This window comes from Vitis riparia, chromosome 10 (genome assembly GCF_004353265.1).
Source record: "Vitis riparia cultivar Riparia Gloire de Montpellier isolate 1030 chromosome 10, EGFV_Vit.rip_1.0, whole genome shotgun sequence".
Lineage (NCBI taxonomy): Eukaryota > Viridiplantae > Streptophyta > Magnoliopsida > Vitales > Vitaceae > Vitis > Vitis riparia.
The window spans coordinates 17586305-17610718 of NC_048440.1; the positions used below are offsets into that span (position 1 = coordinate 17586305).

At 35.0% G+C, this 24414-nt stretch overlaps 2 protein-coding genes across 3 annotated transcripts; both read left to right on the plus strand.

The window, feature by feature from the left end:
* The first annotated feature begins 921 nt into the window (after window positions 1-921).
* On the plus strand, window positions 922-10807 carry LOC117924267 (L-type lectin-domain containing receptor kinase VII.1-like). 2 transcript variants are annotated; one of them, XM_034842862.1, is made up of 2 exons: window positions 922-1488; window positions 8839-10807. In XM_034842862.1, the coding sequence occupies exons 1-2, from the start codon at window positions 954-956 to the stop codon at window positions 10359-10361; spliced, it is 2058 nt and encodes a 685-aa protein (XP_034698753.1). In that variant the 5' UTR covers window positions 922-953; the 3' UTR covers window positions 10362-10807. The 2 variants fall into 2 exon arrangements, with proteins under 2 accessions (XP_034698753.1, XP_034698752.1); XM_034842861.1 differs by lacking the exon at window positions 922-1488 and having other exon boundaries at window positions 7805-10807.
* Window positions 10808-13347: 2540 nt separating this feature from the next.
* Window positions 13348-20469, plus strand: LOC117923421 (L-type lectin-domain containing receptor kinase VII.1-like). Its single transcript, XM_034841691.1, has 2 exons — window positions 13348-13729; window positions 18507-20469. Exons 1-2 carry the CDS (start codon window positions 13392-13394, stop codon window positions 20266-20268), a joined length of 2100 nt encoding a protein of 699 aa, XP_034697582.1. The 5' UTR covers window positions 13348-13391; the 3' UTR covers window positions 20269-20469.
* Window positions 20470-24414: the final 3945 nt, after the last annotated feature.

The following is a 24414-nucleotide window of genomic DNA, read 5'->3' on the forward strand; positions in this document are numbered from 1 at the left end:
CTAAGTATAAAAAAATGTGACTTAAATATTAAGGTAAAAAAAAAAAAAAGACTTAGATATTAAGATACAAATAATGTAGCCTTAGTACAAAAAAAAAAATACGATCTAGAAATATGATCTAAATATTAAAGTACAAAAAAAAAGAAGAAGTGATTTAAGTATTAATGTACCAATAATGTAACCTAGGTATAAAGAATATAACTTATATATTAAGATATGAAAAGGGTTTAGGTATTAAGGTATGAATAGTGTGACATAAGCATAAAAATATGATTTAGGTACAAAGGTACAAAAAAAAATATAACTTATATGAAGAATGTGACTCAGAGATTAAGATACGAAAAATGTAATTTGAATACAAAAAATATAATCAAGGTGAAAAATGTTATTAAGGTATTAAGAAATGAAAAATATGATCTTGATACAAAGAATGCAATTATAAGATAAAAAATTTAATCATAAAAAGTTTAATTTATTCTCATTATAAAAAGTTTTAACTTTTCATTTTCCTTTCACGAAATCTATGAAAGTTTGATAAATATAAAAATAAAATATATTAGATTAATTTTATTAAAGTTATTACTACTTTCTGCTATTAAAAAAAAAATATGAAGTGTATCTAAATGAACACTTAATTTTCTATTCTAATTTTCAATAGGAAGTAATGTACAAGTTTATTTTGTATACGGAGCATTCATGTTAGAAGAGGGACACAAAGAACCCTTCAATGGCCCAAATAATTGATACTTACGCCTATTAATCAGCCCAAAAGATCACCCCAAAAGACTAATACCATGATTGTAAATATTCAAGAATTGGAGGTCAAAAGCATAACCCAACAAGTGTCAAACGTTTGACCAAGGAAAAATCAAATGCTCATTCATAATCTCAGCTAAATGCTAGCATATGTGTGGCTTCTCTTTCTCTTCATTTTTCTTCTGCTCTGCTGCAATATGAAGAGACACCCACATCCTTACCATCTTCTGCTACTCATAATCTCCATTTCAACTCTCTTCGAATCAGCATCCGCTGTAGATTTCGTCTTCAACGGCTTCAATTCCTCTGATGTGTTACTCTACGGTGTTGCCGGCCTTGAGTCTCGCATCCTTACTCTTACAAACCACACAAGCTTCGCAATTGGTAGAGCTCTTTATCCATTCCAAATCCCAGCAAAATCTCCGAATTCCTCCCATGTCGTTCCTTTTTCCACCTCGTTCATCTTCTCCATGGCTCCTTACGAGGACAGTCTTCCCGGCCATGGCATCGTTTTCCTCTTTGCACCAGTCACCGGCATCGAAGGTGCCTCTTCTTCTCAACATCTAGGCTTTCTCAACCGTACCAACGATGGGAATCCGGATAACCATGTGTTTGGCGTCGAGTTCGACGTCTTCAAAAACGAAGAATTTGGCGATATAAGTGATAATCATGTTGGCATCAACGTCAATTCGCTCACTTCTATGAGCGCACATGAGGCTGGTTATTGGTCCGGTAATGGGAAAATGAGCAGTAGCGAGGAAGATGAGACGTCATTCCAGAGGCTGAAGCTGAATGATGGTAAGAATTATCAAGTTTGGATTGACTACTTGGATCTTCATATCAATGTTACCATGGCTGTGGCTGGCAAGAAGAGGCCTCAACGCCCTTTACTGAGTGTTGCTCTTAATCTCTCTGATGTTTTTCTGGATGACATGCATGTTGGCTTCACTGCTGCAACCGGCAGATTAGTTGAAAGCCACAGGATTTTGGCTTGGAGCTTTAGCAATTCGAATTTCTCCTTGAGCAGCGAATTGATTACAAAGGGTTTGCCATCATTTGTTCCTCCTAAAAAATGATATTTCAGTCCAAAGGGTTCATCGTTGCTGATTAGGTGGAAGACTTGGAAGCGTCCAAGTCTTCCAGCGCCTCTTAATTTTCCTACCTCTTTAATTTTCGACTTTTCTCATATATTAGGGTGCGCCAATAATGTTACAGTGCACCTTTTTTTTTACTATCAATCAATCAATCAAGTGGTGGTAGGCATATCTTCACACTCCATTGTTTGTGCCGGAATCCATCTACTTATACTCTTGTAATTTGATATCGATTATTTGCACTCTCATTCAACGACCTACATTTTACCATATTTAATAATCTAAATTTGGAATTTGATACATACCATCTTGGTACTATAGCGTATTTTATCTTTCATCATTCTTAATCATTGTATTTTTAAGATCTTCTAAGTCACTTTAAATTGGACTTAATAACTATGATTCTCTATTTACAATTTTATAAGTTCTTTTTGGGATTTTAGATTTAACACATGTTCGTATTTATCACGATTTTCTAAAGATAGTTAAGAATCAAACAAATATCTATATTTTTATTGACATATGAATGGTTTGCATATCCTAATTTACCACACCACATATCACAAGAATCAACTAAATAAGTAGAAGAAAAAATATTATGACTAATGATCTCAAAATGTTCAACATAAACAAACCCTAATTACAAGAACCCTTCCTAATTGCATTATTTTGGTTAGTACAACTTTGTCTAACTGAAATAATATCTCACTCCTACTTTCCTAAGTAGAAAAACTAACACGAGATTCCAACTAATATCTAGCATATAAAGATAACATTAAGGAGAACTTTCCTTTTGCAATCATAGAAGAAGGTCTAGAGTTGTCCATGAATATTTGCTCCTTACTATACTTTGCAATATTATAGGAAGTGAATACACTTTTGTTAACACATATGTTCATAGTAGCCCCAAAGTTTACCATCCAATCCTTCACTTTGGTGACCATATCTACCCTAAGAGAATACTACAATAGGTATTAGGTATTACCTCTATATCTACCATATTAGCCTTAGGGTTAGCTTTCTCAATTCTCTTCCTATGTAATATTGAGCAACATGATGTTTAGGTTTACCATAGATATAACAATTTCCTTTCTATTTAATTGTATGGTTTTAGACCTTGTTTGCTAAATTAGGCTTGAGTTTACAATTTTGTTTTTAGATATGTTATGCTTGTATAATTTGGATTTTTTTTTTGCTAGTAGATTTGTCTTAGAAGATAACTCTTTGGCTTTTCTCAAATTTTCCATGTCCTACTTTTTAGAGTTTGTAGAATTGCTTTTCTACCATCTCGATTATTTTCAATAGTCTAAGTGTCACATGACTACTTGAGAGTTATTTTCATCTGGCTAAGTACCGCACGACTACTTATAAAACACCTAAGCCTACTCCAAAGGAATCGTCAATATGTGGAACTTTAAAATTAGAAATTTGAATGTCAATATGTCGAAAATCGACTTCCTCATTAACCCTCTTAATTTTTATACAAACATCATTCTTGACATATAACTTTTAAAAATAGATATGACTAATTTTTAATAAGTTACAACTTACTTTTCATAAAAGTAAAAGTACATAATAAAACAACTTTCTACTAACAAATTGATATGATTTATTTAATTATTTTTTTAAATTATTGAAAATTTATCATAGTATCTATCATGTTGAACTAAATCATATACATTATTAATTTACAATAACCATTTGAATCCTTTGCAAAGTCATATAAAGGGATAGTTTCAATTAAATTATGTATTTATTTGCGATCAAGCATAGAACATAAAGACAATAGATATCTACATGTAGTATCTATATATATATATACATCTCCACTTTGCTTTTATGTTTCTTTTCAAATTATGTAGATTTTTTAGTGCACCAAGAGCTTTTCAATGAGCATTGAAGATGAAATTAAGGTTGCACAAAACAACACATGTAGAAGAAAGAACAACATTTTAATTTTTTTAATAATGCGAAAATAATAACAATTAATTTCTTAAGATGAACTTGGTTTATGACCATAATATAATTATTACCAATATTTTAAAAGCCAAACCAAACTAACTAGTTCAATTGGTGCAACCATTGATCAAATCCTGGTCCAATTAGTTTTTAGGTTGAGAACATCGCAATTGAATTTTTAAATTCTACCTTATTTTCTTGGGGCAGAACATTATGTTACTTATTAGGTGTTTTGATTAGTGCTCGTGAGTAACAATGCACCATGGTTGAATGTGGAGGTTAAACACCTTTTTATCTTCATCTCTCTACAAAATATGATAGATAGTTCATCCAACTAACATTGGAGACAATATGCTCAAAATAATTCTCACTTAAGCTTTTATAGAAGAGAAGTGAGGTGTTAGAAGATTCTAAAAACTCCTAAAGACATCCACACATATTTACAAGTGGGAAAAGATGGAATAATATGGAATTAATATATTTAGAGAATTCCATATATATTTTTTGTTTGATAAAATTTAAAATTAATACATTTATATTAATCTATAATTTAATTTGATAATATCAAATATGAAAAAAAAATATTATTGGTAGTATATATCAAATTAAATTATGAATGAATATAAATGTATTAATTTTAAATTTTATTAAATAAAACATTAATAATATTAGTTTTTGTTTAGCTCAACCATTGAATCAGTCTGACAAATGACCAGTGACCTAATGACTTTTTCAACTTAATGATATTGATAATAAAATGCACAAAATACCGTTTTAAAATATGGTTTTAGAGACAATCCAGTACTAATAATATTCTACCATTTCATGATATCCGTCAAGTCAATATTTCCGGTGCCATGAGGTGTATGTTTACCATTTTAAAGGAGTCAAGAGTTTTTCATCATCTTTATTGGCCATTATCTCTTCCATGTTTTATGCAATGTAACTGTCGCATCTTAACTAAATTTTCATTTGGGTAGAAGAAATTTTTGTTACCTAGTTGAATTGAGGGCAAGAAACCCTCGTGATTGACTTTCTATTGCAAGACGAAAAGGGCTTTCTATTCTCCCATTTGAGCAAGTAATGAATTCAGCCTCATTGGCATTTGACTCTCTCTCCCTTCCTCCCTTTGTGTGGGCTTGAATTTGGCTCAAAGCTTTCACATCTTTCACATAGATTTTATTATTTTATTTGAATTTAGTGACTTAATTTTCGATGAGGGTTTTTGAAAGAGTAATCCAATCCGACCTTATCTGGTTTTGGCATAGTGTCCCACCATGGTACCATACCAACCATCCAAATAGGTAATTTGGTTTCAAATTTTTAGTCCATTATATTTTAGTCTCTTTTATTTATATCATCATTCAATACTCTAAATTTCGAATTACCACCTTATAATTTTTCTCTAACATACCTCTTATTTGAGAGTAACAGAATACCTACTCCAAAGTTCCAAAGTTCCAAACTTCACCTTTCACCTCCTATTTAATTGTTTGCAATTTGAATTTGAGCACCAAATCCAAATAATCAAATACGGCTAAGTATCTAGACCACCCAAAGTGGGACGGCTGATTCCTTTTGGACCCATAGAAAAAACGGGTGGTCCGGCTGATTTCTTTTGGACCCATAGAAAAACAAAAAGCCTTTTTCTCCATGAGCAAAACTTGGTCAAATTAATATCAAGGTTATCTTTACATCAAGTACTTGTAATTAAAACATTGAGGATAACGGAAATGACTTCTATGTTATCCCTTCCAATACTTGGGAAGAGAGTAATTGGTTGCAACAAAGCCTCCTACACCCGCACCAGCTAAAGGTATACATACCCTACCACACATGACTTCCATTTTCTTTTCTTTTTTTTGGAAGAAACATTGCCTTAATTTTGAATACACCTTTTTGTGTAAGAGAGTGGGACCAATATTACTTGTACATCATGGATGGGTATCTGTCACTGTGCAATCAAAAATTGCACATATCAGTCACATGCGATGAACCTGTGGTCACATCAGCTACAAAAAAATTCAGAAGTGCAGGCATTGAATTTTCATCATGGAAGAGTAAGCCATGAAAAGTAATATAGTAGGTGGTTATGAGAAACACCCACAGATTGTTGTAACAAAAATGTTCTCCTTTCATACGTTGGTCTTCAAGTTAGGCCGAAATGCACCTTCTTCCTGCTATTTTCTAAGGGTTTAGGAGAATAGTATAAAAGAGATATGTATCAAAAAGTGTGAACAATCGGTATTATTATATTGTACCATAATTTCATTTCTTTATATTTTAATCCTATTTTTTTATATGATCTCATTTTTTGTATATTAATCTTATTATTTGTATTTTAATTTATTGATGTATATATATATATTTTTTGTATAATATATTGTTGGGGTTAGGCATGGGTGCCAGGTGAGTTATCTGGGATCAGTTTCTTTTGAGAGTTCTAAAACTATCAATAGAAACTATTATTATAAATTAAAAAAGAAAAAAAATTATCTTTCTCTTTTAAAAAAATAGAAAGAACATAATTCTTCTTTCTTTCTCTTTTTGCGAAAATTTAAAAGATAATAATTTTTCTTTTTTTAAAAAAATCCTCTCTTCAAATTTTCTTATTTTCTTCTTGACAATGAAAATTAAGGTTTTTGTATTGTGAAAACAAAGTGATTTTTGTACTTATAATTTTATTTACAATTTGAGATGAAAAATTTATCAATAAAATAATCAATCTGTTTTAGAAGGTAATCCGAAATGTTTTTTTTTTCTTTCATACATAATAATGAACATCGGAGGTTGAATAGGTCTTATATTTTTCATAAAAAAAAAGGAGTAATAGGCACAAACAATTACAAGGAAAGATGCTCCAATCATGCAATTATGCTTTGTCATGTGACATGAATTTCAATCCCACCACCTTTCATAATTAAAATGCAAAAGACCCTCTCAAATAATGTAATTGCCTATCCCCACTCTGCCTTATCATGGGCCCTCGATCTCGAGAGTTCACCTACTTGGAATTATAACCATCTCTTCTTTCTTTCTTTTTTTTAATTATTTTTTTTGTCTCTTTTAAATCTTTATTATGATAGAATTATTCCTCTTTAATTGAACCTTTTGTTAATTGTAAACTTTGTTATCAAAACACTATGATGATATAATAACGATGGCCCTACTTGCAAGTTTTTCAAAGTTTACATCTTATTTTATAAAATTTAAATTTATTTAATTTATTTTTTAATTATGTACGTTTAAAATTAGTAAGGTCGAAGGCTTATTAAATTGGAAATTTTTTTGGCCTATACGTGACCCATTTTGTATAACATATGCTTCCAAAAGTTCAATAAAATCATAATTAAAGATGACAACCGTATTTTGACAATGTAGGACAATATTTTATTTTCCACTTGCACTTGCATGAAGACAAACGTGTACGTTAACATATTCAAAGAAAAAAAATTAAAAAATTGTAATGGGCTCATACATCCAATAAGATAAAATCATATCTCAATCAGTTTCGAGATATAAAAGAATTTTCAAACCTGTTTTAGATATGTTTATATTTATTCTACAATTGTTTTATTAGGGATGAGTATTTGAAAAAATCCGAATCCAAAACCTACCATCCTTAAACGCAACTTCATAGAAAAGTATAATTTAAACTTTGAAAATTAAAATTTTGGAGAGACAACAACTGGAATGACGCGAAATTCTGGCTTTGGATCAGCGCAAAGTGTAAAGTATAATGAGTTCACATTTGGCAAAGTCAAAATAGTATTAATATTGAGGGGAAGAGCTGCCGTACGCGGCCGCCAGGTTGACTCCGTACAAAATTTCTTACGTGGGCAATGAGGTATGGGAGTCAACTACATGTTCTGTGTTCTCATTTCTCTTTGGGGACTTTCGTCGAATGGATCGTAGCTGCCTAGCTGCCTAGCTGCCAGCTTTGTTCTTGGCCTTGAATTGATGAGATTTGGGGTTTATTGTTTGAGAAATAACCAGACATGCCCTTGATGGAGTCGGTGAGGAAAAATGAGATTTTGGTGAGAGCTCAATTTTTCAAATTTGGCAGACGAGAGTTGAGGGGTCACCCACTCACCAAGGGAAGCATCTTCTGCTGCTATTTTTAGCTTTCCTAGTCCCCTGCCCCTATCAAAATCCATTGTCTTAGGTGGCATGATTACAACCAGTGGGAGTTTGGTCAGAGTTATGACTATTGGCTTTTGGGAACTTCTTTCGAGTGACCCCTAAAAAAATAGAAACAAGGGGAAATATACCACCTTCGTAAATATTGGAGTATTGGAAGAAAAAACCCAAATCCCATGAATCACAAACGTTTGACCAAGAAAACTCGAATACTCCTTCAGAATCTCAGCTTATCTCCCTATCTCTGTTCCATTCATATATCATACATGAGAGCCGTATCTGCTCTTCTTCGTTATTCTTCTGCTCTGCTGCAATATGAAGAGACACCACCCTCTTCTGCTCCTCATACTTTCCATTTCAACTTTCTTCGGATCAGCATCCGCTGAAGATTTCGTCTTCAACGGCTTCAATTCCTCTGATATGCTACTCTACGGTGTTGCCGACATTGAATCTCGCGTTCTCACTCTTACGAACCAGACTAGCTTCGCAATTGGTAGAGCTCTTTACCCATCGAAAATCCCTGCAAAATCGCCGAATTCCTCCGATGTGGTTCCTTTTTCCACCTCGTTCATCTTCTCCATTGCACCTTACGAGGACATTCTTCCCGGCCATGGCATCGTTTTCCTCTTTGCACCAGTCACCGGCATCGAAGGCGCCACTTCTTCTCAACATCTAGGCTTTCTCAACCGTACCAACGATGGGAATTCGACGAACCATGTCTTTGGCGTGAAGTTCGATGTCTTCAAAAACGAAGAGTTTGGCGATATAAGCGATAATCATGTTGGCATCAATGTCAATTCACTCACTTCTATGAGCGCACATGAGGCGGGCTATTGGCCCGACAACGGGAAAATCAGCAGCGGCGGCGGCAATAGCAGTAGCGAGGAAGATGAGAAGTCATTCAAGAGGCTGCAGCTGAATAATGGTAAGAATTATCAAGTTTGGATTGACTACATGGATCTTCATATCAACGTTACCATGGCTGTGGCTGGCAAGACAAGGCCTCAACGCCCTTTACTGAGTGTTGATCTTAATCTCTCTGATGTTTTTCTGGATGACATGTATGTTGGCTTCACTGCTGCAACCGGCAGATTAGTTGAAAGTCACAAGATTTTGGCTTGGAGCTTTAGCAATTCTAATTTCTCCTTGAGCAGCGAATTGATTACAAGTGGTTTGCCATCATTTGTTCCTCCGAAAAAATCAATATTTCAGTCCAAAGGGTTCATCGCAGGGATCACAGTGGGAGTTTTCTTCTGTGTAGTCTTTTGCTCCGTGTTTTCATGGTTTCTGATAAGATGGAAGCGCCTAAGAGCGAGAAGGAGGGAGGGAATGGAAGAATGGGAATTGGAGTACTGGCCTCACAGAATCACTCATCAGGAAATCGAGGCGGCAACCAATGGTTTCTCGGAGGAAAATGTGATTGGAACTGGGGGGAATGGAAAGGTGTACAAGGGTGTTTTAGAAGGAGGGGCAGAGATCGCAGTGAAGCGAATTTCCCACGAAAATGACCAAGGAATGAGAGAATTCGTAGCTGAAATCTCGAGCCTTGGAAGGCTGAAGCACAGGTGTTTAGTGTCATTGAGGGGGTGGTGCAAGAGGGAAAACGGGAGCTTCATGTTGGTGTATGATTATATGGAAAATGGAAGTCTGGACAAGAGGGTGTTCGAATGTGAAGAAAGCCAACTATTGAGTTTCAAAGATCGAATCAGGGTTCTCAAAGACGTGGCTTCAGGGGTGCTATACTTACACGAAGGCTGGGAGTCCAAAGTACTGCACAGAGACATTAAGGCCAGCAATGTGTTGCTTGACAGGGACATGAACGGAAGATTAGGAGATTTTGGCTTAGCCCGGATGCATGGCCACGACAAAGTGGGTAGCACAACGCGGGTGGTGGGGACAGTGGGATACTTAGCGCCTGAAGTCATTAGAACCGGCCGAGCTTCAGCCCAAACCGATGTATTCGGCTTTGGTGTGTTGATTTTAGAAGTCTTATGCGGTAGAAGACCAATGGAGGAAGGAAAACAGCATTTGATTGATTGGGTGTGGGAGTTGATGATGAAGGGGGAATTAGTACTAGCACTGGATGAGAGATTAAGGAGCAGAGGAGAATTGGATGAGGAGGAAGTGGAGAAGGTGCTGCATTTGGGGTTGTTGTGTACATACCCCGATCCCAGTGCCAGACCAACAATGAGGCAAGTGGTGAAAATTTTAGAAGGGGGGAATGAGGTTTGTGAATCAGAGGGAGAGGAGATGGATGCGTATCTGCTAGAAAACATGAGATCCAAGTCCATGTGGTCTAAGTATTCACACACCTTTGGCCGCGGGTCACACCCAACATTTGAAGATTTCAGACAGTCTCTTGCTTCCTCCATATCCATGTCTTGGTCTGATGCAATTCTGGATGGTAGGTAAACCCAAACAGATTTTGATGCACCGATTTTACCTTTCATGCCTATTGCTTATTGGGTTGGGTCTTGTAGAGATTTTTTTTTTTGCTTTAAATTTTGTCTATCTTTTTTGCCAAGTTTGCAGAAGGATAAATATGCCGATGTACATTTATATTAAATTCACTGTAATGATAAAAGACTACACTAGACTTTAGATTGCGTTGGAAATGATTAAAATTCTGTTTCTAATTCCTGTTCACCCATCGCCCATTGTAAGAAGGCAGATGAGTGAGTTTGAGAGATGGGGTGGAGCCCCTTTGGGCCATGATTTTGGTTGGACGATTCTTGCAGTGAACAGTTGCTTTCAATCATCGCACTGGCTCATATCCCTGTCCAAATGTAATTTTGGGCACCAAAAATGTTGCTTCTTTACCCCTAAATATAATGTTTTTGGTGGTTGCTTTCTTCCTACTTCAATTTCATTCATGATTGAAGCATTCAATTATTTGATATTTTCAACTGTATTTATTACGATATTGGTTGGTTTTGGGGTCATATCGTTGATATTTTCAATTGAATTTATGATGTTTTGGGCTTCGTACATGTTGAAATTTCAATTTGTTTTCAGGTTGATGCCGGTGTTTTCCAAAGCTTTTACAATATTGTTGGCGGATGAATGATTCTTTCAAGTGATATTAAATGCATCCGATCGGTATAGTTGATGTTGTCAAATATATCTAAAGTAGATATGGTGGAATAATTCAAGTGGTGTTACAATAGTTTTTTTTTTTTTTTTTTCTTTGAATGATTTCAAACCGATTTATTTATCATACATTTAACATAAGACAACCCATTTAATAAATGATTTAAAATCACCCATATATGAATTAATATAAATAACTTGTTAACATGATTTTAATATGTTAATACGATTCTAACCCATTTAATTTTTATTAATATTATTATAATTTATTTAACTTATTCAAAATTTATAAAAATATTATTTAAAAAAATACATTTTAGTTGCTTTAATTTTTTAAAATATTAATTAATTTGAATTATAATATGTTTATAATTTTATTTAATTTTTTAATTATAAAATATTTTTTAATTTTTATAATGAATATATAAGCTTTTAGTAGATTAATTTCATTCACCTCACAACATTGATTTAACATATCATCAAATATCTTTTTATTTTTTTTATTTGTTATTTTCATTTATATTTCAATTCACTTAAAAGGATGGAAGTGTTTAATGAAATTTCAAATAAATTGAATTAAGGGTATTTAATATGAACTTGAGGTGAAGTTGGTGAAATTAATCCAATTTTATTTACTATTTGTTTTGATATGGTTCCTTTTTTTGCTTTTAAAATAAAAACCCTTTTAAAAAACAAAAATAAAATATATGATACAAAAAGTAAATATTTATCTTATGTCCTTAAAAATGGCTTTTGAAAAATTTTAAAATTGTGGTTCTATATGTCATATAAAACTTATTATTATTTTCTGATTAAAAAAAAAGAAATGTATCTAAAACGAACACTTAATTAGTTATTTAATTTTTTGAAATCTATGATATTTATATTTGTAATTAAAATAAATATTTTTATTTTTTATAATATTTAAATATATAAAATTAGTAAATTGATATGAAATAAATAAATCACTAATGAATTGGGTTATAAATAAGTCATTTTGACATAATTAAATAAATATATTTGACATTAATAACTAAATGGGATTAAATGGGTTGAATAGTTAGACCAAAATACTATCTGTTTATAAAATAAGATATATAAGTTGACAAAATTATGATACAAATGCAATTAACTAATTTAAATGCACTAAAATTTGTATTGTTTCCAAATGTGTCATGGCATCCCCTCAAAATTGGCACCCTAGTTGAGAGCCCAACATCATGTACCAAAAATTAAATGCAAGAGGGACTTATACACACAAAATATGGAATAGTAAAGAGGATTATTCAGTTGGATCACACACCATGGGCCCATGGCCAGGTTTGCTTTTATTAAAGAAAGATAATGGGCTTGGCTCCAAGCCCATAACAATCAATATTAAAGTTGGTGTAGTGTGTGAATCTTAGAACCACAGAAAGAGAACAAAGGCTGTACAACTTATGCCCCACCCTTCTATCCTTATGAATGCATATGAATGTCAAAGTAAAATAGTATTATTGAGCGGCATCAAATCTACCGTACTCTCGTAACTTAGTTATTTATGCCCTTCAAATTTTGGGATGATGCCTTTGTAATAGTGGTTTAATTAATAAATAGATAAAATTGTATCTTAGAGAAAATTTTCAATCTCAAACTAGATTATGTAATGCTTAGAGTTTTTGGCCGTAGGTGTTCAACTCTTCTTAGCATAAGATGGAAGGATCCTTACATTTAAATATATAATATTTGATGAAAATACTTTCTTTCTGCTAATTTTACTCTTCCCACGTGGTTTAGAAATCATATTTCAATGCTTATTCAAAGTCAAAAGATAAACGGTTAGTTATTATTTATTGATCCCAATTTATGTAATGACATCATAGTGGGAGTTTGGTCAATTATGACTATTTGCTTTCTTTTGGAGAGATGGAAAGAGCATGACATATAATATATCCAAAAGAATATTATGAGTATGTTTGATATGATTTTAAAAAAAAATTTAATTTTTTTAATACTTAAATTATAAAATTTTCTAAAATTATTATCAAAAAGACTATATATATTTAAATTTAGAAAAACACAAAAATGTTGAATCGGTATTTATCGAACTTTAAATAAGAGACACTAAAATTTTGGTTCAAGAAACCAAACAGGGCCCTTTAGCATAAACAAGGGGAAATACCACCTTTGTAAATATTGGAGTACTTGAAAAAGAACAATCACATGAATCTCAAATGTTTGACAAGTAAACTCAAATACTCCTTCAGAATCTCAGCTTATCTCTCTACGTGTGTCTCTGCTCCATTCAGATATCAATATCATACATGAGAGCCATATCTTGTCTTCTTCGTTATTCTTCTGCTCTGCTACAATATGAGGATACACCACCCTCTTCTGCTCCTAATACTTTCCATTTCAACTTTCTTCGGATTAGCATCCGCTGTAGATTTCGTCTTCAATGGCTTCAATTCCTCTGATATGCTACTCTATGGTGTTGCCGACATTGAATCTCGCTTTCTTACTCTTACAAACCACACCAGATTCGCAATTGGTAGAGCTCTTTACCCATCGAAAGTCCCTGCAAAATCCCCGAATTCCTCCCATGTGGTTCCTTTTTCCACCTCGTTCATCTTCTCCATGGCTCCTTACAAGGACATGATTCCCGGCCATGGCATCGTTTTCCTCTTTGCACCAGTCACCGGCATCGAAGGGTGTTGGGCTTTGTGGAGCCTAGTTTTGTTTGATCCAATTTGGACGACCCGACCCGAATAATATTGGCATGGCTTTTAATGGGAGATTTATTGAGGCCTGTTGGGCCGTTTAGCCCATTGTGGAACCACCCTTTATGATTAGGGTTTTTTAGTGTGGTGGGGTTGTCGTGTATATATATAGAGAGAATATTGTAGCCGCTAGGTTGTACTCTGAATTCTTCCCTGATAATAGTGATATCCCTGCAACTCCGTGGATGTAGGCAAATTGCCGAACCACGTAAATACTGTCTTGTGCGTGTGATTATCTTTCTTTGGCGTGTGTTTTCTTTAATTTTGTTTCTCACGGGTTGGGAATTCGGTTTAATTCCCTACAACTGGTATCAGAGCCTAGGGTTAGGTTTGAGTGGGAGCAATGGCAGAGGAAGCAGGAAAGGCGTCTGGAATAGAAAAGTTTGATGGCATAGACTTTGCGTATTGGAGGATGCAGATTGAAGATTATCTCTATGGGAGGAAATTGCATCTGCCTCTTTTGGGGACAAAACCTGAGAGTATGAAGGCTGAGGAATGGGCGCTTCTTGACAGACAGGTTCTAGGAGTTATTAGGTTAACTCTGTCTAGGTCTGTTGCACATAATGTTGTAAAGGAGAAGACCACAGCAGATTTGATGAAGGCTTTGTCCGGTATGTATGAAAAGCCGTCCGCAAACAATAAGGTGCATCTGATGAAGAAATTGTTTAATTTGAAGATGGCAGAGAATGCATCAGTAGCACAACATCTGAATGAATTTAATACAATCACAAATCAATTGTCGTCTGTAGAAATTGATTTTGATGATGAGATTCGTGCTCTGATCGTCTTAGCTTCTTTGCCAAACAGTTGGGAGGCAATGAGGATGGCAGTAAGCAATTCTACGGGAAAGGAAAAGCTCAAGTACAATGATATACGAGATTTAATTCTGGCTGAGGAGATTCGCCGAAGAGATGCAGGAGAAACCTCAGGATCTGGTTCTGCCCTAAACCTTGAGACAAGAGGCAGAGGTAATAACAGAAATTCAAATCAGGGTAGATCAAATTCCAGAAATTCTAATCGAAACAGAAGCAAATCTAGATCAGGCCAACAAGTACAATGTTGGAATTGTGGGAAAACAGGTCACTTTAAAAGGCAATGCAAAAGCCCTAAGAAGAAGAATGAAGATGATTCTGCTAATGCTGTAACAGAAGAGGTACAGGATGCATTACTTCTTGCAGTAGACAGTCCACTTGATGATTGGGTTTTGGATTCAGGAGCTTCGTTTCATACCACTCCACACCGAGAAATCATACAGAATTATGTTGCAGGTGATTTTGGTAAGGTGTATTTGGCTGATGGTTCAGCCTTGGATGTTGTGGGTCTGGGAGACATCCGGATATCGTTGCCTAATGAGTCTGTTTGGTTACTGGAGAAGGTTCGACATATTCCTGACCTGAGGAGGAATCTGATTTCTGTTGGACAACTTGATGATGAAGGACATGCGATATTATTTGTTGGTGGTACTTGGAAGGTTACAAAGGGAGCTAGGGTATTGGCTCGTGGAAAGAAGACTGGTACTTTGTATATGACCTCATGTCCAAGAGACACAATTGCAGTTGCTGATGCAAGTACTGATACAAGCCTATGGCATCGTAGACTTGGTCACATGAGTGAGAAAGGGATGAAGATGCTGTTGTCAAAAGGAAAACTACCAGAATTGAAATCCATTGATTTTGACATGTGTGAAAGTTGCATCTTAGGAAAACAAAAAAAGGTAAGCTTCTTGAAAACTGGCAGGACACCGAAGGCTGAAAAATTGGAACTAGTACACACTGATTTGTGGGGGCCTTCTCCGGTTGCATCCCTAGGAGGTTCAAGGTACTACATCACTTTTATTGATGACTCAAGTAGAAAGGTATGGGTTTATTTTCTGAAAAATAAATCTGATGTATTTGAAACTTTTAAGAAGTGGAAGGCCATGGTTGAGACAGAAACAGGTTTGAAAGTAAAATGTTTGAGGTCAGATAATGGAGGAGAGTACATAGATGGAGGGTTCAATGAGTATTGTGCTGCACAGGGAATTAGGATGGAGAAGACCATTCCTGGGACACCACAGCAGAATGGTGTGGCTGAGCGCATGAACAGAACTCTCAATGAGCGTGCTAGAAGTATGAGGTTGCATGCTGGACTACCAAAAACTTTTTGGGCTGATGCTGTTAGTACTGCAGCTTACCTGATAAACCGAGGACCATCAGTTCCCATGGAATTCAGACTTCCTGAGGAGGTTTGGAGCGGTAAAGAGGTGAAGTTTTCACATTTAAAAGTTTTTGGTTGTGTTTCTTATGTTCATATTGATTCTGATGCTCGTAGCAAACTTGATGCAAAGTCAAAAATATGTTTTTTCATTGGCTATGGTGATGAGAAATTTGGCTATAGGTTTTGGGATGAACAAAACAGGAAAATCATCAGAAGTAGAAATGTGATATTTAATGAACAGGTTATGTACAAGGACAGGTCAACTGTAGTGTCAGATGTTACAAAGATAGATCAAAAGAAATCTAAGTTTGTCAACTTAGATGAATTGACTGAAAGTACTGTCCAGAAGGGGGGTGAAGAAGATAAGGAGAATGTAAATTCACAGGTAGATCTGAGTACACCTGTAGTTGAAGTTCGCAGATCTTCCAGGAACATTAGACCTCCGCAGCGTTATTCACCTGTTTTAAATTATCTCCTGTTGACTGATGGCGGTGAGCCAGAGTGTTATGATGAAGCCTTGCAAGATGAGAATTCAAGCAAGTGGGAGTTAGCCATGAAGGATGAGATGGATTCCTTGTTAGGGAATCAGACATGGGAATTGACTGAATTGCCAGTAGGAAAGAAGGCTTTGCACAACAAGTGGGTATACAGAATAAAGAATGAGCATGATGGTAGTAAACGTTACAAGGCCAGATTAGTTGTTAAAGGGTTCCAGCAGAAGGAGGGCATTGACTACACAGAGATATTTTCTCCAGTTGTGAAAATGTCAACAATCAGACTTGTACTAGGAATGGTGGCTGCAGAAAACTTACATCTTGAGCAGTTAGATGTGAAGACAGCATTCCTTCATGTGACTTGGAGGAAGACCTTTACATGATTCAGCCAAAAGGGTTCATTGTTCAGGGACAAGAGAATCTAGTCTGCAAACTGAGAAAAAGCTTGTATGGCCTTAAACAAGCTCCTAGACAGTGGTACAAGAAGTTTGACAGTTTTATGCATAGAATTGGGTTCAAGAGATGTGAAGCTGATCACTGTTGCTATGTTAAGTCTTTTGACAATTCTTACATCATATTACTGTTGTATGTGGATGATATGCTTATTGCAGGGTCTGACATTGAGAAGATTAATTATCTGAAGAAGCAATTGTCCAAACAATTTGCAATGAAGGATTTGGGAGTTGCAAAGCAAATCCTTGGTATGAGAATCATTAGAGATAAGGCTAATGGTACATTGAAGCTTTCACAATCAGAGTATGTGAAGAAAGTTCTCAGCAGGTTCAACATGAATGAAGCTAAACCAGTGAGCACACCCTTGGGGAGCCATTTCAAACTAAGCAAAGAACAGTCACCGAAGACAGAAGAAGAAAGGGACCATATGAGCAAGGTGCCCTATGCCTCAGCTATTGGTAGCTTGATGTATGCTATGGTGTGTACAAGGCCAGACATTGCACATGCAGTGGGAGTTGTGAGCAGATTCATGAGTAGGCCTGGAAAGCAGCATTGGGAGGCAGTCAAGTGGATTCTAAGATATCTGAAGGGTTCATTAAATACATGTCTTTGCTTCACAGGTGCAAGTTTGAAATTGCAGGGTTATGTAGATGCTGATTTTGCTGGTGATATTGATAGTAGAAAGAGTACTACTGGGTTTGTTTTTACTCTAGGTGGTACAGCTATATCATGGGTTTCAAATCTACAGAAGATTGTTACTTTGTCTACTACAGAAGCCGAGTATGTTGCAGCAACTGAAGCTGGAAAGGAGATGATTTGGCTACATGGTTTCTTAGATGAATTGGGTAAGAAGCAGGAGATGGGCATTCTACATAGTGACAGTCAGAGTGCAATTTTTCTTGCCAAAAATTCGGCTTTTCATTCAAAGTCGAAACATATACAAACAAAATACCACTTTATCCGTTATCTTGTTGAGGATAAACTGGTAATACTTGAGAAGATTTGTGGATCTAAGAACCCTGCAGACATGTTGACTAAGGGTGTCACTATTGAGAAGTTGAAGCTGTGCGCAGCTTCAATTGGTCTTCTAGCTTGAGGACAGGAGGATAAGTTGTAGGGATGAGGGATTGTTTCTTGGAGGATAGCGGTTTGATGTTGGTGATTGGACTAGTCTCCAAGTGGGAGATTTGTTGGGCTTTGTGGAGCCTAGTTTTGTTTGATCCAATTTGACGACCCGACCCGAATAATATTGCATGGCTTTTTAATGGGAGATTTATTGAGGCCTGTTGGGCCGTTTAGCCCATTGTGGAACCACCCTTTATGATTAGGGTTTTTTAGTGTGGTGGGGTTGTCGTGTTATATATATAGAGAGAATATTGTAGCCGCTAGGTTGTACTCTGAATTCTTCCCTGATAATAGTGATATCCCTGCAACTCCGTGGATGTAGGCAAATTGCCGAACCACGTAAATACTGTCTTGTGCGTGTGATTATCTTTTCTTTGGCGTGTGTTTTCTTTAATTTTGTTTCTCACGGGTTGGGAATTCGGTTTAATTCCCTACAAAGGGACCACTTCTGCTCAAAATCTAGGCTTTCTCAACCACACCAACAATGGGAATTCGATTAACCATGTCTTTGGCGTAGAGTTCGATGTCTTCCAAAACGAAGAGTTCGACGATATAAGCAATAATCATGTTGGCATCGATGTCAATTCACTCACTTCTATGAGCGCACATGAGGCGGGCTATTGGCCCGACAACGGGAAAATCAGCAGCGGCGGCGGCAATAGCAGTAGCGAGGAAGATGAGAAGTCATTCAAGAGGCTGCAGCTGAATAATGGTAAGAATTATCAAGTTTGGATTGACTACTTGGATTTTCATATCAATGTTACCATGGCTGAGGCTGGCAAGACGAGGCCTCAACGTCCTTTACTGAGTGTTGCTCTTAATCTCTCTGATGTTTTTCTGGATGACATGTATGTTGGCTTCACTGCTGCAACCGGCAAATTAGTTGAAAGTCACAGGATTTTGGCTTGGAGCTTTAGCAATTCTAATTTCTCCTTGAGCAGCGAATTGATTACAAGTGGTTTGCCATCATTTGTTCCTCCGAAAAAATCAATATTTCAGTCCAAAGGGTTCATCGCAGGGATCACAGTGGGAGTTTTCTTCTGTGTAGTCTTTTGCTCCGTGTTTTCATGGTTTCTGATAAGATGGAAGCGCCTAAGAGCGAGAAGGAGGGAGGGAATGGAAGAATGGGAATTGGAGTACTGGCCTCACAGAATCACTCATCAGGAAATCGAGGCGGCAACCAATGGTTTCTCGGAGGAAAATGTGATTGGAACTGGGGGGAATGGAAAGGTGTACAAGGGTGTTTTAGAAGGAGGGGCAGAGATCGCAGTGAAGCGAATTTCCCACGAAAATGACCAAGGAATGAGAGAATTCGTAGCTGAAATCTCGAGCCTTGGAAGGCTGAAGCACAGGTGTTTAGTGTCATTGAGGGGGTGGTGCAAGAGGGAAAACGGGAGCTTCATGTTGGTGTATGATTATATGGAAAATGGAAGTCTGGACAAGAGGGTGTTCGAATGTGAAGAGAGCAAAATATTGAGTTTCAAAGATCGAATCAGGGTTCTCAAAGACGTAGCTTCAGGGGTGCTATACTTACACGAAGGCTGGGAGTCCAAAGTACTGCACAGAGACATTAAGGCCAGCAATGTGTTACTTGACAAGGACATGAACGGAAGATTAGGAGATTTTGGCTTAGCCCGCATGCACGGCCACGACCAAGTGGGTAGCACAACGCGGGTGGTGGGGACAGTGGGATACTTAGCGCCTGAAGTCATTAGAACCGGCCGAGCTTCAGCCCAAACCGATGTATTCGGCTTTGGTGTTTTGATTTTAGAAGTCTTATGCGGTAGAAGACCAATGGAGGAAGGAAAACCGCATTTGATTGATTGGTTGTGGGAGTTGATGAGGAAGGGGGAATTAGTGCTAGCACTGGATGAGAGATTAAGGAGCAGAGGAGAATTGGATGAGGAGGAAGTGGAGAAGGTGCTGCATTTGGGGTTGTTGTGTACATACCCTGATCCAGGTGCCAGACCAACAATGAGGCAAGTGGTGAAGATTTTAGAAGGAAGGAATGAGGTTTGTGAATCAGAGGGAGAGGAGACGGATGTGAATCTGCTAGAAAGCATGAGATCCAAATCCATGTGGTCTAAGTATCCACACACCTTTGGCCGCGGATCACACCCAACATTTGAAGATTTCAGACAGTCTCTTGCTTCCTGCTCGTCTTGGACCTCTTGGTCCGATTCAGTTCTGGGTGGCAGGTGAACCCAAACAGATTTTGATGCACCGATTTTACCATTCATGCCTACTGCTTATTGGGTTGGGTCTTGTAGAGAGTTTTTTTTTTTTTTTTTTTTTAATTTTTTCTCTCTTTTTTTTTCCAAGTTTGCAGAAGGATAGATATGCCGATGTACAATTATATTAAATTCACTGTAATGATAAAAGACTCCACGGGATTTTAGATTGCGTTGGAAATGATTAAAATTCTGTTTCTAATTCCGGTTCATCCATGGTCCATTGTAAGAAGCCAGGAGTGAGTTTGAGAGATGGGAAGGAGGGACTTTGGGGCATGATTTGATCATTGCAATGGCTCATATCCCTGTCCAAATGTAATTTTGGGCACCAAACTCTCCCGTTTGCATGGAATGCTGCTTCTTTACCCCTAAATTTAATATTTTTGGTAGCTGCTTTTTTCCTACTTTGATTTGATCCATGTTTGAAGCACTAAAATAATAATCCCATCGATGTGTTTTTGGGTTTTAGATTTTCAAATGCCGCCATATCTTTGGTTGAATAATTCTTTGAAGTGGTGTTTACAATAGTGGTTTTTTTTTTTTTTTTTATAATGATTTTAAACGTATTTTCCATATTTTTAAAAGTGTTTTGTGGCAATGATTCTAAAAAATGTTTTTAACTTTTTTTAAAAAAATGTTTGAAAGAATAAAATTTAAGACTAAAAAACACTTCCTAACATCACTATCGAATGTACTTTTAATTGTTTTTAAGTTCACATGTTATTAAAATTATACATCATTTTTGGTTTACATTTCTTGTTAGAATAAGAAATAATAAATATTTACTTAAAATTTTAAATTTAAATTATAATATGTGTATAATTTAAAAATAAATTAAACTTTTAATTTTATACATTTATAATTTTATTTAATGTTTTAGTTATAAAATATTTTAAATTTTTATAATAAATATATAAACTTTTATTGGATTAATTTCATTCACTTTCATCAAATATTTACTAAATATGCTTAATTCTCGTTAGTTTAAAATATCACCAAATACCTCTTCTATTTTTTTTTTCATTCACCTCTCGTTCGTTACATATTTGATGAAATTTCAACAAATGTAGTCAATCAAAGCAGGTGAAATTAACCCAAATTTATTTTGTATCTATTTTGATATATTTCATATTTTTTGTTTTCAAAATTAGAAACTTTTTTTAAAAGGTAGAGTACTTTATACATTTTGTAAAGATTTATCTTATGTCTTTAAAAATCACTTAAAAAAATTTTTAAATTTGTGTTTGAAAATTTTTTGACTTCTCAATGTTTTGAAATAACTTTTAAAATCTTTTAATTTTAATTCAAACCTTTAAGAGGTTTTGTATCTTACATAAAAATTATAATTTTTCAGAGAACTAAAAATAAGAAGTACATCCAAACAAACACTTCATTAGTTAAAATAAATATTTTTTTATTTTTTATAATTTTTAAATATATAAAAATAATAAATTGATGTGAGTTTAACGAATCATTAATGAATTGTGTTATAAATAAGTCACTTTGACGAAGTTAAGTAAATGAATCTGATATGAATAAATGAAGGTATTAAATGGGTTGAACAGTAAACCAAAATATGACTATTTGTTGACCATTGTTTTTTATAACAGTTTTTTGTTTTTCAGAACAAAAAAATAGAAAACCAGAAACTATTTTTTGTTTATTGTTCTTAAAAATAGAAAATAGAATATTTTTAGATAATATTTTTTAATTCTTTTCAGTTATTTTCACTTATTTTTTCATAATTGTTTTAAAAATAAAATTTATTTTTAAAACATATTTAAAAATATTAAAAATAAATTAAAAATATCTTAAGTTCCCAAACAAATTTTTATCCTAGAGAACAATTTTTAAAAACTATTTTTTAGAATTGTTTTAAAAAACAGTTACCTAAGAACACCTAAATTTCATATTGTTTCCAAATGTGTTATAGCATCATGTCAAAATTGGAACCCTAGTTGAGAGCCCAAAATGGGCTTTTATTTAGTTGGATCACACACCATGGGCCCATGGCCAGGTTTGCTTTATAAAGAAAGATAATGGGCTTGGCTCCAAGCCCATAACAAAAAACATTAAAGTTGGTGTAGTGTGTGAATCTTAGAACCACAGCAAGAGGACAAAGGCTTGAATGACAAACCTCAAAACCATCACTAACGTCTTCTCCAAATTTGTAAGTCCCATATTGGCATGGCCTCTGATGGGCTGTGGTCTGATAAACAAGCCCCATGAGATTATTAAGGGCGCTAATGACTTTGTCAATAGAGAGGCACGTGTCCTTGATTATTGGTTGCTGAATGCTTATGGATTGTGATGGTAAATCATATTGGATTTTCTGAATTTGTAAGAGAGTTCTAGTTGAATTTGATTGGCATGATGAAGGCATATTCGATTAACATGGACAAATAGATCCAAAATTTGGTTTCGTTTTTCATCAGTCAATTGTTTGATGTTGTTTTCAAGATCCATTTTCGTATTGGATAAGGTTAGTTTGTCGATGCCGCGTATTCCCCACTGTCGTTAACTTGTTTGTATTCACCCCTCAAGAGTCACTGACAGGACATGATTTTGGCGTCGGTCTGGACACCTAGAGGAGCTTTAAAGCTCATCAAAAAATAAAAATTAAAAATATATAGAAAATTTATTAGTTATTTTTATAAGTAATTTAAACTTATTTTAATCTTTAATTAAATAAATTTTATTTTATTTATTTATAATAAAATTAGATATAAGAAAACTATTTTCTTTTAACACCCTTTTCTTTTTTTATTGCTTTTTTGAAACCTAACATACCTCGAATGAAGTTTAAAATGAAATAATTTATGGGTTGAGATTCAAGTAGAGATAATGAGCCGAAAAATGTGGGAAAATACTATGGTGTTGAATTAGTGTTTATAAAATTCTCCATCCAGATTATTAAATTGTGGTAAAATCTTTGTCGTTAGACAAAGATAAGGTATTAAGGAATGACATTATCAAATTATATATAAAAATAAAATTTGAATATACATACATGATATCATCAATAGTGGTTTGGAAGGGGATATTTAATCATAATATGTCATCAAAATAGGAAGATGTTGGTTTGACACCACCGCTGATGAGGTACTCTTTAGATTCACCACCTTCAAGTTAAGTCAAGCTTATCACCTGACAAGTCGTGTTGTTTTTTTAGCGTTTAGTAAAAAAGAACATACAAACGACGTGTGATGACATGGATCTTCTTGCTTTCCACACATGATCGCTATATAAAAGAAATGTTTTCCCTTACGTGAAGAACCCGAGAAAAAGAATTATAAAAAATATAGATATACACAAATAATATCTTTTCAATGCTTATAAAAAAATTTACTATTCAATGTCATACTACAACCCTAATGTATTCCATTGCCTTTTGACTAAAGATTTTATCCTTAATTCCGCCCAATTCTTCTATTGCATGTGGCATTTTGGCGCTCAACTACTACATCTTAGAGATTTGGCCACTAGGTGATATGATCGAGAGCCATGGCCCATGAGGTTGAGGTGGCCTTTAATTACTTTAGTGGGGGGCATGACCATATCACAAAATATTTTAATTGATGATAAGTCATTATTTATATAGATATCATGACATAACTACAGCCACCATCTTAGTTAAAAACTTTTTACCTATTCCTCTGTCTCATCCTTATTTTGACTTTTAAACCCATTGACACATCAATGCTTTTTGGTGATTGGACAAGACCCAAGAAAATCAAAACACAAGAAGGAATAGGAAGTAGGGGGGAAATTGGTAGGACTCTGTTATGGGTTATGGGTATGGGAGGCCCATGTGGGGGAAGAGCAAATAGTCCAAAAATAAGTGGAGTTTGAAAATATACATGAAAAAGAAAGGGCAACCTGGCAATATATATTAAAATAATTTTTTTTTATAAAAAGAATAGTATTTTGCTGTATCTTTCTCAAAAGGAAGAGACAGGCATTCTATTAATAAAGTTGAAGGTCACAGCTGTCATGGCCATGGATTTGGCTAAGAACTTGTCTTCAAATGCTACGAAGAAATATTTATTTTAGAATCTTTCTCTAATTCCTTCAATATTCTCTCCACAAAATTACAACCACCCTTCCTTCAATTTCA

What these genes read in the sequence shown, in the direction of transcription:
- LOC117924267 (XM_034842861.1), top strand. Translation starts at nt 8,265, where the DNA reads ATGAAGAGACACCACCCTCTTCTGCTCCTCATACTTTCCATTTCAACT.
- LOC117923421 (XM_034841691.1), top strand. Translation starts at nt 13,392, where the DNA reads ATGAGGATACACCACCCTCTTCTGCTCCTAATACTTTCCATTTCAACT. An exon ending in CCAGTCACCGGCATCGAAGG is followed by an intron (nt 13,730 to 18,506) that starts GTGTTGGGCTTT and finishes TCCCTACAAAGG; the next exon opens with GACCACTTCTGCTCAAAATC.